General features: G+C 42.0%; 1 protein-coding gene across 10 annotated transcripts in view; it reads right to left on the bottom strand.

Annotated features, from left to right (window-relative positions):
* Aak1 (AP2 associated kinase 1) overlaps window positions 1–15,565 on the bottom strand; it is a 159,689-nt gene that overhangs the window by 30,645 nt on the left and 113,479 nt on the right. For 6 of the 10 annotated variants that reach the window (XM_005385640.2, XM_013514695.1, XM_005385642.2 and 3 more), the window contains 5 exons: window positions 12,946–13,215; window positions 7,634–7,866; window positions 6,203–6,378; window positions 2,821–2,925; window positions 60–155 (listed from right to left, as the gene is read on the bottom strand). In XM_005385640.2, coding sequence (XP_005385697.1) covers window positions 60–155; window positions 2,821–2,925; window positions 6,203–6,378; window positions 7,634–7,866; window positions 12,946–13,215 — 880 coding nt within the window. The remainder of the gene's footprint in view (window positions 1–59; window positions 156–2,820; window positions 2,926–6,202; window positions 6,379–7,633; window positions 7,867–12,945; window positions 13,216–15,565) is intronic. The other 4 variants (XM_005385641.2, XM_005385647.1, XM_013514694.1 and 1 more) reach the window with 3 other exon arrangements.

Below are 15,565 nucleotides of genomic sequence, written 5' to 3'. Positions count from 1 at the left end.
AGAGATCATGGGACATAAAAATCAAGCTGCTTAACCTTAGATCAGTTCTGTTTACCTACCTGGTGCATCAGGTACCTGAAGAGGAATGAAAGGATCAGACACACTTAGAAGTGGGACGCCAGAATCCACAGTCTGCCCACCCTTCCTTTTTTCAGCTGGAGTTGATTGGAGGGGAAAGAGGGCCAGGAGAGAAAAATGAGAAAATCAGAGAGCATCAAGTAAACCTAGAGGAACTGCCCATCTACTAACCCAACAGCTTAAATAACAGAGTAAGTTCAAACTTAGAGACAGAATAAAGGGAGAGTGGAAATAGCCCAGTGTACGAGCAGAGTATCTGAGCTGTACAACGTGGTCCTTGTAACAAACGATGAGATACAGTGAACGATCAAACCAGGATATTCATACGTGTGAACTTCTACTTCTTCCTTGGGCACTGCAGAGTACAGGCATCTCTTTCAGAACTGCTCTAGGAATTACTGTCCATATTACACATTTTGACGTATGAGCACTAGCACAGGTGTATAACTACTTCCTATGTACCCATTAACCCCTGGAGGTCCTTTAGAGACTACATCTTATTGTATTACCGTAATGTCTATTACAGTAGTAGGCAAACACATGGGAAGAGGAAGAAATAGACTTCTTGTGTACTGTGGAGTTAGATAAGCCCTAAACTCTGGGCTATATCTAATGTACAATTCATTCTTCATTTAGCAAACTATAGGTTTACAGAAACATGCATACCATAAGGAATATAAAAGCTTGAAGAGGTCTTAGAATTTTGTACACAATTTTTTTATTTTCCCCAATTAAGAGATCAGCCAGTGGTCCATGAGCAGAGCTAGGATCAGAACCCAGGACTCTTCCTGTCTACTTTAGCATTCTTTACATTACACGTCAGTATTCAGTGTGTTCATTAATTAAAATCTCATTTCTCCCATTTATAATTGTGTTTTAGAGTAATGTTTTATTTGAAAGAATTAAATAATCGCAATATAAAGAGTGAACCTTGTATCCAGCTGCCCCCAATAAAAATACTGTATACAACAGCAGTGCAGTATCACTGACACTTACACTGTTACCTAGACTGCCCTGCTACAGTCTGGGTCTAGGGTGTCCCCTATAGGCCCATATACTATGAGCTTGGCCCTCAGTTTAGTACAACTGGAAAATGTTGGAAACTATGAGAGGTGGGCTTAGTGAGAGGCTCTAGGTCATCTGGGATATGTCCTCAAAGAGGATGGTGGGGCCCTGGTCTCTTCCTCTTCCTCTCTCTTTTGTATCCTGGCCAAGTGAGCAGCTTTGTTCTGCCATGTGTTTGCTACCATGATGTATGGTCATACCACAGGCCCATGTGGCCAACAAAACCTCTGAAACCTCCAAATCTGTAGATTTTATAAATCTAAGGGTTAGTTTTAAAAAGCTACAAAGCAGTAAATCTTTAGCTACAGTTACCAATAAACATACAATTCATTCGATTAAAATTGAGGTACACAAAGAAAATACTATAAAAGTCTGACATACGACGTTCTTTTTTAATTTTAAAATCTTGAAACTGTGGATGACTTTCTAGAAAAAGAAATTACTAAATCTGCCTCATTAAGAGGCAGAAAACCTGAGAGAGGCACCTCTCCTACTCGCCAGCAGGTAACCCTGGAAAAGACTTTCTGTGCCTCAGTCACCTTGGCTGTAATAATGTGGGGATCATAAACCAATTTCAAGGGCTGTTAGGATCAGATGAGCTCATACACAATACAAAGGACAGACTGACAAAGACATTTACAATACATAAGCAGAGCTCCTGAAAATTAATAAGAAAAATGACCACCCACAGAAAACACTAAAAGATATTGCTTTAAGAAAGGAGGGATTTACAATTATTTAAATATATTAGTAGCTACCTACATAAAGAAATTTAATTAATTTAAATTTTATTTTATTTTTAAAAAATTTTAGCGGTTTTTTTGAGACAGGGTCTCGCTATGTAGTTCAGGCTGGTCTTTAATTCACTAGGTAGCCCAGGCTGGCCTCAAACTCACAATGATCCTCCTGCTTCAGCCTACTGAGTGCTAGATTACAGGCATGGCCACTACGCCCGGTTATAATGCAGATATTTTTAAAGTAACATTTAGGAGCTTCTTTCATGAGCAGGGGAAATGTGTCAGATTTATTAAGTGAAAACATTAGGCTTTAAAATATGACTACATATATCAGAGGCCTAAAATTATACAAACTAAAAATAAATAAATAAATAAATAAATAGATAAAATTATACAAACTGTGGTCATATGCATTTTGGTGAGTGAGATACAACTTTCACCAGATTCATAAAGCTATCTATGATTCTAAAAAGGTTAGTCTGTTCCCACTGGCTTGAATCAATAATGTACATATGTGAATGCATGACCATCCCATTGGGCTATTTAACATTAGACAATAGAATTCAAATCAGAGCCTCCCAGCAGCGAGACATACACATTATGGCCCCATCATGAGCATGTTAATGCCTAACTGACATCAGGATGGTAACCCTGTGCTATCTCTTGGTGGTGAGTTCATGGGGGATTTTAACTTCCTTCTCTATAAATTACTTTTATATGATAAACCTGTATAATTTGTAATATAAAATGTATAATTAATAAAAGGGAAAAAAGTCTTATATTATTGCTTCTATAATTAAAAAAAAACTCATTAAAAATACCTTCCTCACCCTCCAAAGTAAACACACACATAAACATAGCTTAGGGTCTCTGATATCAGACAGAAAATCTAATTCTTAGAATTCCTCAAGTTATCCTAAAGAACCTGTTCCATACTCACCAGTTCCAGCAGAAAATGAGGAAGTGGCAAAAGCATCACCCTGGGTCGACAGGAAACCTGGGATCAAACTCTCTGCTGAGCCGCCGAGCTTGTCCGGATGTTTGCCTGCAAGGACAAAGCACTGCTAGGATCCTTTTACCAGAATCCTGAGAGGCACACACGCGGGAGGGTGCAGGGCAACCTCTGAGCGCCTTCCACACCGGACTCTTTCACTGCATGCTCGCAGCACCTGGGCTATTCAGAGGTCCTTGTTTAGTCACTGAAATAACTAAGAAAAGGAAGAAAATTCTTAAGGATCAAGAGACTGCAAGTCAGTTTTATAAGATGGAAAAAGTTCTGGAGAGGGGTCGTGCAAGAGTGAACTGCTGCACTACTGAACTAGACGCTTAAAAGTGGCTAAAATGGTAAATATTCTGTTATGTGTATTATAACAAATTAAGGTTTTTAAGGTAACTAAGTGAAAAGAAAAAGAAACGAGAGACCACAGAACTAAAGCCCTCCAGCTCAAGCGCATTCCTCAGATCAGAACACCTTCAGCCCTCGGCTAGAGTCTTACTTTATGTAACTGTACTGTGCTAGTGCTCTGTGTCCATGTGGGAAGTAGAGCAGGAAGGGAGGGAGGACGGCGGAGACGGCAGCAGTGAGGTGCCAGGAAGGACAGCTGTAACGGCAGCAGTGTCACGTGAAAGCCAAGAGATGAGCAGCAAGAAAAGAGGAAATTATTACAAACAGAATTTTAAAATTTGGGGGCTAGTTAGGTACAAAAAACTAGTTTCCAGTAGTCCTTGAAGGTATTTCTGTTTATGGCCCAGGTCAAAAACCAGTACAAACACATCAAAAGTGAGTTATCAAGGAAAGTCAAACCCTATGTCCTTATCTTCCGTTTAAAAAGGCAGGGAAGTTATATGGGTTTTTAAAACATTCCTATAAAATAACAGCCAAAGCTAACACAACCAGTCAACAGTTCAAATCACTCACTTGGTTCTGACCATCCCTTTAGCTGTGTTCTTGCATAAACTGGGGCACCCTTCTCCAATTGCTTAGTAGAGAATTTTCCCAGATGCATCTGTTGTTCCAAAGTGTGTGGTGTGCATATGTGTCCCGCCTTCCATATTAGATTGTGAATTTTGAAGGGAAAAGTCTATCTCTCTATATTTTGGCGGTACTAGGGATTGAAAGCAGGGCCTTGTGCACGCTAGGCAAGAATTCTACCACTGAGCTACACCCCAACCATTTTTATTATTTTATTTTGAGACAGGGCCTTGCCAAGCTGCCTTCTTGCTTCAGTCTCCCAAGTAGCCAGGATTATAGGCATGCACCATCACATCCAGCCAGAAATTTATCTTTTATTTGCAAAGCCTCTTTTCTGTGTCAATGAACAACAACACAGAGCTATGCTCATAGAGGTTCAGTACCCATGTGAAGGCACACTCACGCTCTCACGGACAAGCAGTCACTACTTCCTGGGACAAGAAACCCAACTGTGAGGAGGAGGAGATCACCACGGCCCGCCCAGGAGTAACCCAGCTTGCCGTCATTATCCTGCTTTATGCCACGGAATCTCTCCTAGCAGCTTCTTCTCTATGGGGAGATAAATCTTCCGCAAAAGGAAAGGGGAGGAGATGGAGAGAGGAGGGAGCAGGCGGAGGGCGAGGAGATGAAAGAAGACGTGTCGCACACACGCACTGAGGCCCCACCACGGATCCAAGCCTTACGTACTGCAAATGCGTACTGAGAAAAAAAATTTAAAAAAAAGAATAAAGCTCACTTGTGTCAACTCTAACAAAAAAATAAGGTGCAGCTTTGAAGGAGAAGGTCTCATGTATGTACGTCTGCTAACAAGAGCTAGTCACAAAGGACTACTGGATCCACAACACTGCACAAGGCCGCCACAACCTACACAAAAGAATACTCTCGCAAGGACAGCTGCCTAGCAGCTGCCTGTTGAAGTTCCGACTGGCCTCACCCTTGATATTAACACTTCTAGTCAACGATTACTGTCAAAACATTTTACATAACTCTTCTCACTTCAACTTTAATAGTTTTCCCTCGTCCTCCTTAAATGTGCTCATGATTTATTATGGCATGTATATTTCCACTGCAATGCTATTTTATTTCCAAATAAACGTAATTATTCTTTTTTGAAAAAGTGCCTCTCCTTGCTGCCTCCTACGACAGGTCAAGATTTCCTGAAGATGAAAAGACTTCGGTACTGTGATAAAAATAAAATTTGGCTTGTATGCGTACTTTGAAATCAAGCCTCTGAGCATCAGGCCCAGGCCAATATGTGCACAAGCACATCCCTCATTCTAACCCCTGCCTACTTCTGAGTACAGAAAATTCACAACCAAGAATCACAGAAAACGACTTGAATGGGAAGTGCTAATCAAAACTACACTGAGATTCCATCTCATGCCAGTTGGAATGGCTTCATCAAGAACACAAAAAACAATAAATGCTGGCAAGCGTGTGAGACAAAGGAACCCTTCTAATACTGCTAGTGGGAATGCAATTAGTACAGTCATTACGGAAATCAGTATGGAGGTTCCTCAAAGAACTAAAAATAGAGCTACTGTCTGACCCAGCTATATCACTCCTTTATATACTCAAAGGTAGCCAGGCATGGTGGTGCATGCCTGTAATCCTAGCACTCGGGAGGCTGAGGCAGGAGGATCGTTGGGAGTTCAAGACCAGCCTGGGCTACAAAGTGAGCTCACGGCTGGCCTGAACTGCACAAGACCCTGTCTCAAAAAGACAAAAACAACAACAAAAAAAAACAAAAAACAAAAAAAAACAAAACAACAACAACAACAAAATATATATATACTCAAAGGTTTAATACCTGGCTACCTGCATGTTTATTATGGATAAACAATATACAATAGCCAAGATATAGAGCCAGCCTAAGTGCCTATGAACCGATAGGTAGATAAAGAAAAAAACGGTATCTATACACAATGGAGTATTATTCAGCCACAAAAAGAATAAAATTTTGTCATCTGGTGAAAATGGATGGGTCTGGAGATGATCATGTTGAGTGAAATAAGCAGACTCAGAAAGACAGACATTGCATGTTCTCCCTAGAATGTGGAATCTAAAACGGATGTCAGGAAAGAAGGGAGACTATTCTTAGATAAGAGGAAGGGAATGTAGAGGGGTGCAGGGGTACCTAACAGAGCAGATGAACACGACCAAAATACGCTATGCACATTGAAACCACTCCCTCCAAAAGGTGAAACTAGGGGGTAGGGTGGGGTGAGAGGGGTGATGGGAAAGAGGAATGATTAGGATGTTATGTGCATGTACAAATGAAATCCACTAATCTGTATAAGTAATATACACAGATAAGAAAGTAGGAAAAAAGAAGATATGACTTCCTCACCTTCCCCTAGCTTGGCAAAGTCCTTGTTTAGCAGTTCTTCAGCTGTGAGTTTGGAGAAATTGTCGTCATCAAAGGGGTTCCATGTAGGACCTTCTGAAGGATTACAGACGTTTTGTTGGGAGGTCCGAGGAGAGCCTGATGGAGTGGTGGTTGCAGACCTAGGTAGGTTCCCACCCCCATGAAATAAAAAACGCATATAAAAGTTGGACAAAACGAAAAGAGCAAAACTATTTTTTCTTGGTTCCAGGATCAAATTAATTTGAATCAAAACATCATGTTTCACTGTGTTTTACCAAAAAGGTCTTTCCACTACAACTGAAGTTTCCATGCACTCCCTTTCTATTCTGTGAAATTACCCTCTCTTCCTTCATAACTCCTATGTCTTCCACTACTTCTTTAATCTCCTGCTTAATTTTTCACTCTCTCTGCAAGGCCCTTTAGTTTAGGATCCCTCAGTAACATGTTTTTAGGTTTGTATACCTTGTGGTGACCACGACATCTACAACAGACTTCTGAACGCCTGCGACTGAGGTCTTCAGGCTGCCTTTCATCTTTCAGGATCTAGCATGCACAGCATTAACAGCCACCACCACAAGAAGAAATAAAGACAGCTACCACTATTCTGCATGTCAAGGTATCATCATTTTTTTTCTAGTCTCTTTGACTTAATGAGTTTTCAACCTCAGAGTACATGGTCCTAAGACAGCTGAGGGTGTGAAACTGCATTTACTCAATCAGCCCTTTCCGAAGTCTGCTTCCTATTAGACTCAGAGCCAGCCACTGTGTTTAAAAAGGCTGACTAAAACAAAATCCTTGTCTTGCAGAACTTGGGCTTTGTCAGCCAGATATACAAATAATTAATGATAAAGCAATGTGATCCATGCTCAAAACATCAGATAAAATGATATATCAAAGGAAAGGTCACAGAAAAGCGCAGTTATCTCTTGAAGGATAAGTGAGCATTTGTTTGGGGACAAGGAGAACAGCAGTTCCAGGAGATGGCACGAGTTAAGCCAAGGGCTTGTGAAGGTGAAGGGTGGCGAGTCCATGCCTGGGTATGATAGGCCTTGCTGTGGTAATCGGTGGGCTCAGGTATCATCCTATAAGCAATGGGGGCAAATGAAAGACTCTCAGCATGGAGAGGCTTGGTCAGATCAAGAGTTTGGGCAACACTATACTGTGCAGAACATTGAACCAATGAGACAACAAAAACAGTGGGCCAAGTAGGAAATGATTTCTTATGATCAGTCCAGTGCACATAAAAATGCATGCTTTACATTGCAGACAAATGCATAGTTTCTTTCAAACACAGACATGCACGACTACACATATATGTACACACATATATGCTTATGCAAAGAACCACACAATAACAGCCCAGGGCGGATGCGGCCCACAAGGCAAGAAGAACAAAGGGGAAGCGCCACATACTTGGACTTATTCAGACTGGCCTCAGCTGCAGCTGCCTGGAGCAGCTGGGTCGATTTGCTGGCAGGGACCCCAAAGACTGCGCTGTGCGTTACATCACTGAGAATTCTCCTGTGCCCTGCACGTTGAGTTTTGGGGGATGATGGAGGAGTGAGAGATCCAACTTTCTGCCCCTGGATGGTAGGAGGTGGAGTTGTCTGAACCTTTGGCTGTTGTCTTACTGGGGCTTGAATCTGCTATAGAGAGAAATGGAAAGGGTGTCATTATTATTTTTTTTTTTTTTAAAGGAGGAAAAGGAAAATAAAGATATAAGCATAACAAAAAATGTCACATGGACTCAAATGGTGAAATTTATTGATAACATCCAGAAAGAAAAAAACAGGCTCTGATAATCTGAGCTGCAACTCAGAGACTGAGACCAACAGGATATGTGCCCGGCACTTACATATAAATTGAGTCTTCCTAAGCAATAACATATAGGATAACCACATGAAACTCAGCTCAGAGCGTAAGGCTGCAAAGGGTATTCTTAGCTCTAAAGATCAAGACTGTATCTGAAAGGACCTCTTTCTGCTTCTCGGGTCACAGCAACTATTCAGTATGTGCCCAAAGAGCAGGCAATTAATCTTACCATTCACTGCAGTCAGAAGCCGAAGAAGACACACTTCCAGCTACAACGCATCTAAGCTGAATGATTTCTGCTAAGAGGCCCTGACTCTGCCATCGCCGAGGCTGCCAGTCAGGCATGAATCAGACAAAATTCGACTGTGATTGAAACACGGTAGTACTTTTTTGTTCTGTTATTAAGGCTCTTCATTTCATTGACAGGACGGGTCTCTAAGATTCTATTTCTGTGGCAACCTCGGAGAAAATGTACAACACTGGCTCAGTGAAATTTGCTTGTTCTAACCTTCACTTTAGGAACGTCACTGAAGAGCTAGCAGCAAATATAAGAAGAAAAATTTTTTTTTGATGACTGAACCAGTAATACGGGGACTCCTGAAATGTGGACCATTTTCAGAACGAGGGCCAAATTAAAGAATAATAAACAGGTGGGGGTCTCGCTGTGACTACATGATGGCCCTTCAGTATACGCTGCCTCTATCAAGGAAAGTGAACAACAACAAAACGTTCACACAGGCGCCTTTCCTGAATTCCATCAGCCTAGAGATAAAACGACTCAGGGCAGCGGCAAACTATCCCACAGCAGCGGGCTGTCTGCTATCACTGAAAGCTCTAAAATGTTCGTCATCACTGACGTAGGGTATCAGATGCCCCGGGATTTAACCATTCCTTCCCCCACTCCCTTTCAGGTTGGAGCTGCCTTGCACACAGCTGCTCGGCTCTCACATTCTGCTTCTCCAAGGGCAGGTCTTGAAAGAGCTGAGGAACCACCCTCAGAGTATCCAGCTACTTTGGTCGGGCACCTACAACACAGAGGCCTACACTCACGTGGTCCCCAGGACTTGGACCACTCATGTACCTCTGAAAGTATACCAGCCACTTCACCAACAGGCTGATGGTAAAATAGAATGTTTCAGTACCCATCAAACTAAGATGAGAAGGGTAACACAGCTGCCCCACTGAGGGAGATGCAGAATGCTCTGTGAAAACAAGAGCTCTGTCTCCACAACATCCTGTAGCGGTCCAGGGCTGCACCTGCCAACATTTGCAGGGGCCAGAGTGCTTTACGGACAGAAGTGGGTTGGCTGGTCTCATCAGACATTCGTTACTCTGAAAAGTATACTTCACTGGTGATCCCTTTAGGATGAGGACTCAGTAATACTTGGAGAGCATTTTCCCTCCTCTCACCTATTCTCCACATGCAGTATCCCGAGGAGCTGGTGCTTCTTCCCCTACAACAGCAGTCTACTACAGGGTGAATCCCAGTCCCCACCCCATGCTGGGGATGAACCCAGGGCCTAGGCAAGCACTGTATCACCAAGTTATACTCCCAGCCCAGCCACAGGGGGAACATTTCCTTTATTTATTCTTTTAAAATTTCCATTTTATTAGTACATGTTGGCAGTAGTGAAGTTTACATTTATCTTAGGGAGTAGGTACATGTACATAACACACTTCGATTCTTGTTTAATCCCCCTCCCCTCCCCACCCACCTTGCTCCCTCCCCATCTGTAAATCCCCTTTTCCCATTTTCATTATTATTGCTATAATTACTATTTTTTTATTTTTAGTTCATGTTTACATTCACTGTGGGTTTTTGGTACATGTACAGATACATCTTAAATCTTTTCACCCCTCCTTCCCCTCAGGTTGAACATTTCTAATCTGGAACCCCAAATGCTCCAAAATCTACACCTTTTTGAATGCCAACATGATGCCACATACAGAAAACACCACAATGACTTCATGTGACAGGTGGCAGTCAAAACACAAGTGCACTGGAATTACTGTATAAAATTATCACCAGGTTTCATGCATAAATACTTATGAAACAAATGAATATCGTGTTTAAATTGGGTTCCATCCCTAAGACCTCTCATTTCTATAAACAAATATTTCATGCTGTGAAACACTTTCAGTCCCAAACATGTTGGGCAAGGGATACTCAGTCTGTATCACAAAGCAGCTGCAACTTGTTGGGCTACTGCTCACAATAAATCTGTCAGGCACTTTTATTTGCATTTAGAATCAAAGAGTGCAAGCTGAAAGGGATATTAAAGATGAGATTCCAGTGCCCACTGAGGCTGAGTGTTCATTCAAGGTCACAAGATGAACGGAAAGAAGAATCCTTGCCTCTGACTGCCTCTCAGGATGTTTCAACATCGTGATACTTCCTCATCCAAGGGCAGGATTAGAAAGGGGGAGGAAGAGATGGAACATGAGAGAGATGATAAAAGGAAGACGCTGGCACCTATCTTGCAGGAGACTTTTAAAAATACAAAATATGTGATTACAGAGTAGAATCACATCAAAGGAAGTTAGAATATAGAGAAGAGCGTTCCATTCCACCACTGTAATGCAACTATTCTTATCTTTGTGGTGCCTTAAAGATGCCTCTTTTCAAGTACCTACTTTTTCCTGTTTCACAACTCTTGTACTATTACCTTATAAGCATTTTTTTCTGTACGATCGTATAGACTTTATACCCATGGTTTTTAACAGCTGGGCTCTTTACAATTTAGATGGCTTCCATCTTTGGCCTGTTTTTCTTTTTTTTTTTTTTTCCAGTACCGGGAATCGAACTCACGACCTTGTGCTTACCAGGCAGGCGCTGTTTGGCCTGTTATTCATAAGAATGAAATGAACACTAAGGGCAGATGGCCATTTCCCCTTTGCCAACTATTGCTTCAAGATGCCACAGGGTGTTATTGAAATTCACTCCCTTGCTTCTCTATTTTGTTTTCCTTTTTTGTAGTACTGAGGATGGAACCCAGTGCCTCACACATGCTAGGCAGGTACCCTACCAGTGAGCTTCATGCCCAGTCCCCCACAAGTTAGTGACACAGGAACGGCAAAGCTGGACAGTTCCATGGCTCATGGCTGAAGCACCGTCGGTTCCTGTATTCTGCACCCCACATCACTTAAACCAACTACCCCAGAGCACATTGCTCACAGTGCTTTTTCATCCAGGAAACACGAAGAAGGATTAGCCTCATTCTAAGACAGTGGACACTTTGCCCAGGGAAAGCAAGGGGGACCTTGTAGAAAGTGCAGTCAGTACCAGTGGGCAACTCATCACCCTGGGTAAGTATCTTTTTTTTTGGTGACATGGCTGAGGGTCACAGGAAAGCTCTTTATTGAAAAAATATGGAACACTTCACAAGTTTGTGTGTCATTCTTGTGCAGGGGCCGTGCTAATCTCTGTCATTCCAATTTTAGTATATGTGCCGCCAAAGTGAGCACCCAGGTAAGTATCTTTAAACACAGATTAGGATTGTTTCTTGCTTTGGCTTTGTTACTGTCATTCTGCCTGTCTTGGGCAGTCACTTTCTAGTCTGGGCCTCAGTTTCCAATTCCATAAAATCAAGAGACAAAACCGTACAATTAAGATCCTTCTAAGCCAGGCATGGTGGTTCATGCCTGTAATCCCAGCACTCTGGGAGGCTGAGACAGGAAGATCACAAATTTGAGCTCAGCCGAGGTAACTTGTTTCAAAATAAAAAAACTTAAAAATGTCGGGGGAGCCAGTGGTACTGGGTTCAGGCTTCATCCCAATTGTTCAGGTACCCCTCACCAGCAAAAAAAAGAACCCTGGTAGCTAGCTACTTCATGTAATAATTTTTTAGAAAAACTTTTTCCACCAACCGGGAGAATGTTCTTTTGTTAAGAACACAGAGTAACTGTCTACCACACAACTGTGTTGTTTCAGGAAGAAAGGCGTGAAGGCACTGACACACACTTAGCTGGGATTTTAAAAAGACAACCTATTTCTGGTACTGCTTCTTTTGAAGAGATGGAGGTTTTCTGGTTAAGATGGAGACACAACTTTATTAGAAACCAATCCTCAGAAAGATGGTTTCTTACCTTTTCTTCATTCATCTAGTAGTTGGACTTCCCTAGGAATAAGACAGTAGCTACCACATTGCTAGGTATGCAAATTGTCTTTCTCTATTACTATAGAACTTTTCTATCACGATCACTCAGAAAACTCTGAGTACAGAATAAAGGTCACTTATTAAAGGCCAAAGCAAGAGTGCCTGAGTATGCTGAAACCTGGAGATCAATCAGGGCAGGGCTCAGACGCTATATCCAGCCATTATCTAAATGTGAACATACCTGCTTTCTAAACTGACAGGATCCTCCAACGAATGTTCAGGCAGATGCTCACTGCACCATGGCAAATGGTTTCAGGCAAGCAGACCCTTGAAGGGTGCTGCACGGTAGACTCAGATGACGTGGCTAGTGAGGCCACTGGAGACAGAGAATAAACACACCGGTGCGAGGACTCAGCATAAAGGTGGAGCCTAGGTAAACCTCTAGAGACTGAGGAGGGCATAATGGATCATACTGGCCCTTGAAGAAGGGAAAGAGATTCGCTCTCATCCTAGGTCGTTGAGTGTTCCACAGGAGCACTGACAGAGACAATAAGCAGCTTCTCCCTGCAGCCCCGTTTCACGGTGATAAACAAGATGTTCTACAATCAGTTTTTTGAAAACTACTTTCTGCAGAATACCACACACTGTTCTTGGATCTATCAAGGAAAGATCCAATATTTTAAGCAGGATGACGAGGCAACCTCACTTGAGTCCGAGGCCCCCTCACAGCTGCTGCTGCCCTTCTCCTGCCCCTTCCCCCAGCCCTCACTGCACAACCCTCTTCTGGCTTTCCGCTGGGCCCTGGCTGCTTCTTACCGCAGGCTCCTGGGCAGGGGTTGGCTGCGGGGCTGCGGTCGGCTGTGCCTGGGGCTGCGGCACCACCACCGCGGTCTTGGGCTGCAGGGCAGCCTGCTGAGTCATCAGCTGTTGTTGGTGCAGGGGTGTGGCCAGCTGCTGCTGCTGTTGCTGCTGCTGCTGCTGCTGCTGGTAGAAGTTCTGTATCAGCTGCTGCTGAGAGCCTCCCTGGGACACCACAGGGAACTGAGAAATCGCTGCTTGCTGGCTTGGTGGATGTACTGCCTGAAACTGAGCAGGAGAGAGTGGCAAGCCATGAGGAGGAGAGCAAGAACCTGCCACACGCCAGGTTCACAAATGACATTATCGGATGCCTCAAAAACGAGGGAGACCAGCACTGAAGGTAAAGGCAAGGGCGGGCAGAAGTCTTTTCTCCAGGCCTGAAAACTCATGACAGGAACTTCAGGGCGTTAAAATAAATCCAGCAGCACCTTACACAACAAGCAAGGCCCTTTCCACTGCACTAGCCTGGCCTTCAAAGTGGGTTTCCAGGCCTCACCCAAGAGAAGCTCCTGATGAACATCATGTGACTCTATGCTAACAGAAGCAGTAAGTGATCATCCAAAGAGAAGAATTCTTCCTATAAAGAGTTTTGAAGCAGCCAAGTTTAAAACAATTCCCTGCATGAGCAGATGAAACAATGATGACACTTTAAAGAATAACGTAAATGTAACCCAGCTATTGAATCCTTTCAAGTCTTTCTCAAAATTGTTGTCCAACAGCCCTATCTTTATGAAACCCAACCACACATTCAGCGTATTTAGTATATGCTCTGATACAGCATCTCCCTCCTCCCACTCTTCTTCTTCTTCTTCTTCTTTTTAAGATTGGTGGCGAAGGTTTTCCCAGTGCTGCCAATGCTCATTTTGAATTTGTGGGCTTAAACAATCCTTCTGCATCAACCTTCCTACATAGTTTGTCTTATTTTATTTATTTATTGTTTTTTAGAAGGTCTTGCTATGTTGCCCAGTCTGGTTTTGAGATCCTGGAATCAAGTAATGCTCCCACCTCAGCCTCCCAGGTTCCTAGGACTACGGATGCACCACTGTGCCCAGCTTTATGACACGTCTTATATGTCCCTCTTATCCCCACTTTAGAGACTATGTGCCAGGTGCACACAAACGGAACTCAAAATATGGGCCTGTTCAAAGTAAGGTGAATAAAAGACAGGATCTTGTCTTGGAACACCCTAAATTCTGTTACTTCATTATAGAGTTAATTGAGAGGATACTGTTTATGTATAGGGGCAAAGTTCAAGAGTTTAAAAAGAAAAGCAGAGGTCAAAATACCTGCCTATTTATAATAGCAAAATGCTGGACACAATGCACATGCTGAGGAAACAGAACAAACTATGATAAATCCTGAAAGGTATCAAATGGACACTCTCAGGTTATAAACAGGAAAGAGGGACACCTCTACTTAAGGATTAAAGAGGAGAGAATTTTATACATTTAACTGTTAAACTATGTATGATTTACATATTTTTTAAACAAAATTAAACCAAAATTTTAAAAACAATAACTAAAAACTAAAAACAAAATGAAGCAAATAAAGCTGTGGATAAAATTGGTAGTTAAACTCCCCAGGGAATAATGTGCTAAGCACTCTATGGGTAAAAAGGGAAAATAAATTCTAAACTGCTTTTTAGTAATCATATTGGTATGATTATCCTGAAACTAAAAATTAATTAATTAATTATGCTAACGCTGTTAGGCATCAAGAGTCTCAGATAAGAAAAAACCAACAGGGCTGGAGATTTAGTTCAGTGGTGCAGCACCTGCCTGGCAAGCATGAGGTCCTGAGTTTGATTCCTGATACCAAAGAACAACAACAACAAAAACACAACAAAGCCCAAGAAGCTAAACAGAAATCTTATAATTACAAATCCTTAGAAATATAACTGAATTCATAATGTGTATTTTCTAATATAACAAAACAGATTTTCTCATTGCCCATTAAAGTGGCCTAGACACAACCACATACCCATTAATGAGTATCTCTAGCACCAAACTGTGGTCTCTAAATAGCATTTCTATCTAAGTCGAACAGCTTCTTAGAGAAATGGATGCTTTCAGGTTGAGGTACAATGATACTAGAACAAGCTGCCCTGCTTGATGGCAAGGGAATCATTAAAGACTCCTGGAATCACATCCAAAGGACCCCAGAAGACATTACGTTGTTTTTTGTTGTTGTTGGCTTTTTTTTTTTTTTTTTTTGGTACAGGGAATTGAACTCAGGGCTTCAGCTTGCCAGGAAGACAATTTGAAAGGACTTTCCCTAGCTAAAGTTAGGATAATTTGAATATCAAAATAAACAAATTTTTAAAAACTGAAATCTATTGGAAGATATGAAATACATTAAAATCCATGAATTTGTGATAACACAAAACAAAAGCCTTATTGTCACCTTTGGATGATACAGTGAACAAACTCATTCTGAAAATTGGTAAACAAAGGGGGAATGGATTAAGCATTTTTCTTGCCGGTTCTGTACAAATTACCATAGGACAACTAAATAGCTGATGAAAAAAGGTCTTCACAGAAAAATTCCAGCCCTGAAATTAAGAGGGAAAGCTAGAATA

This window comes from Chinchilla lanigera, unplaced genomic scaffold (assembly GCF_000276665.1).
Source record: "Chinchilla lanigera isolate Chin_1 unplaced genomic scaffold, ChiLan1.0 scaffold00023, whole genome shotgun sequence".
Taxonomy (NCBI): Eukaryota; Metazoa; Chordata; class Mammalia; order Rodentia; family Chinchillidae; genus Chinchilla; species Chinchilla lanigera.
Note: the sequence above shows the minus strand (reverse complement) of the source record. Positions and strands in the feature narration are given on the sequence as shown.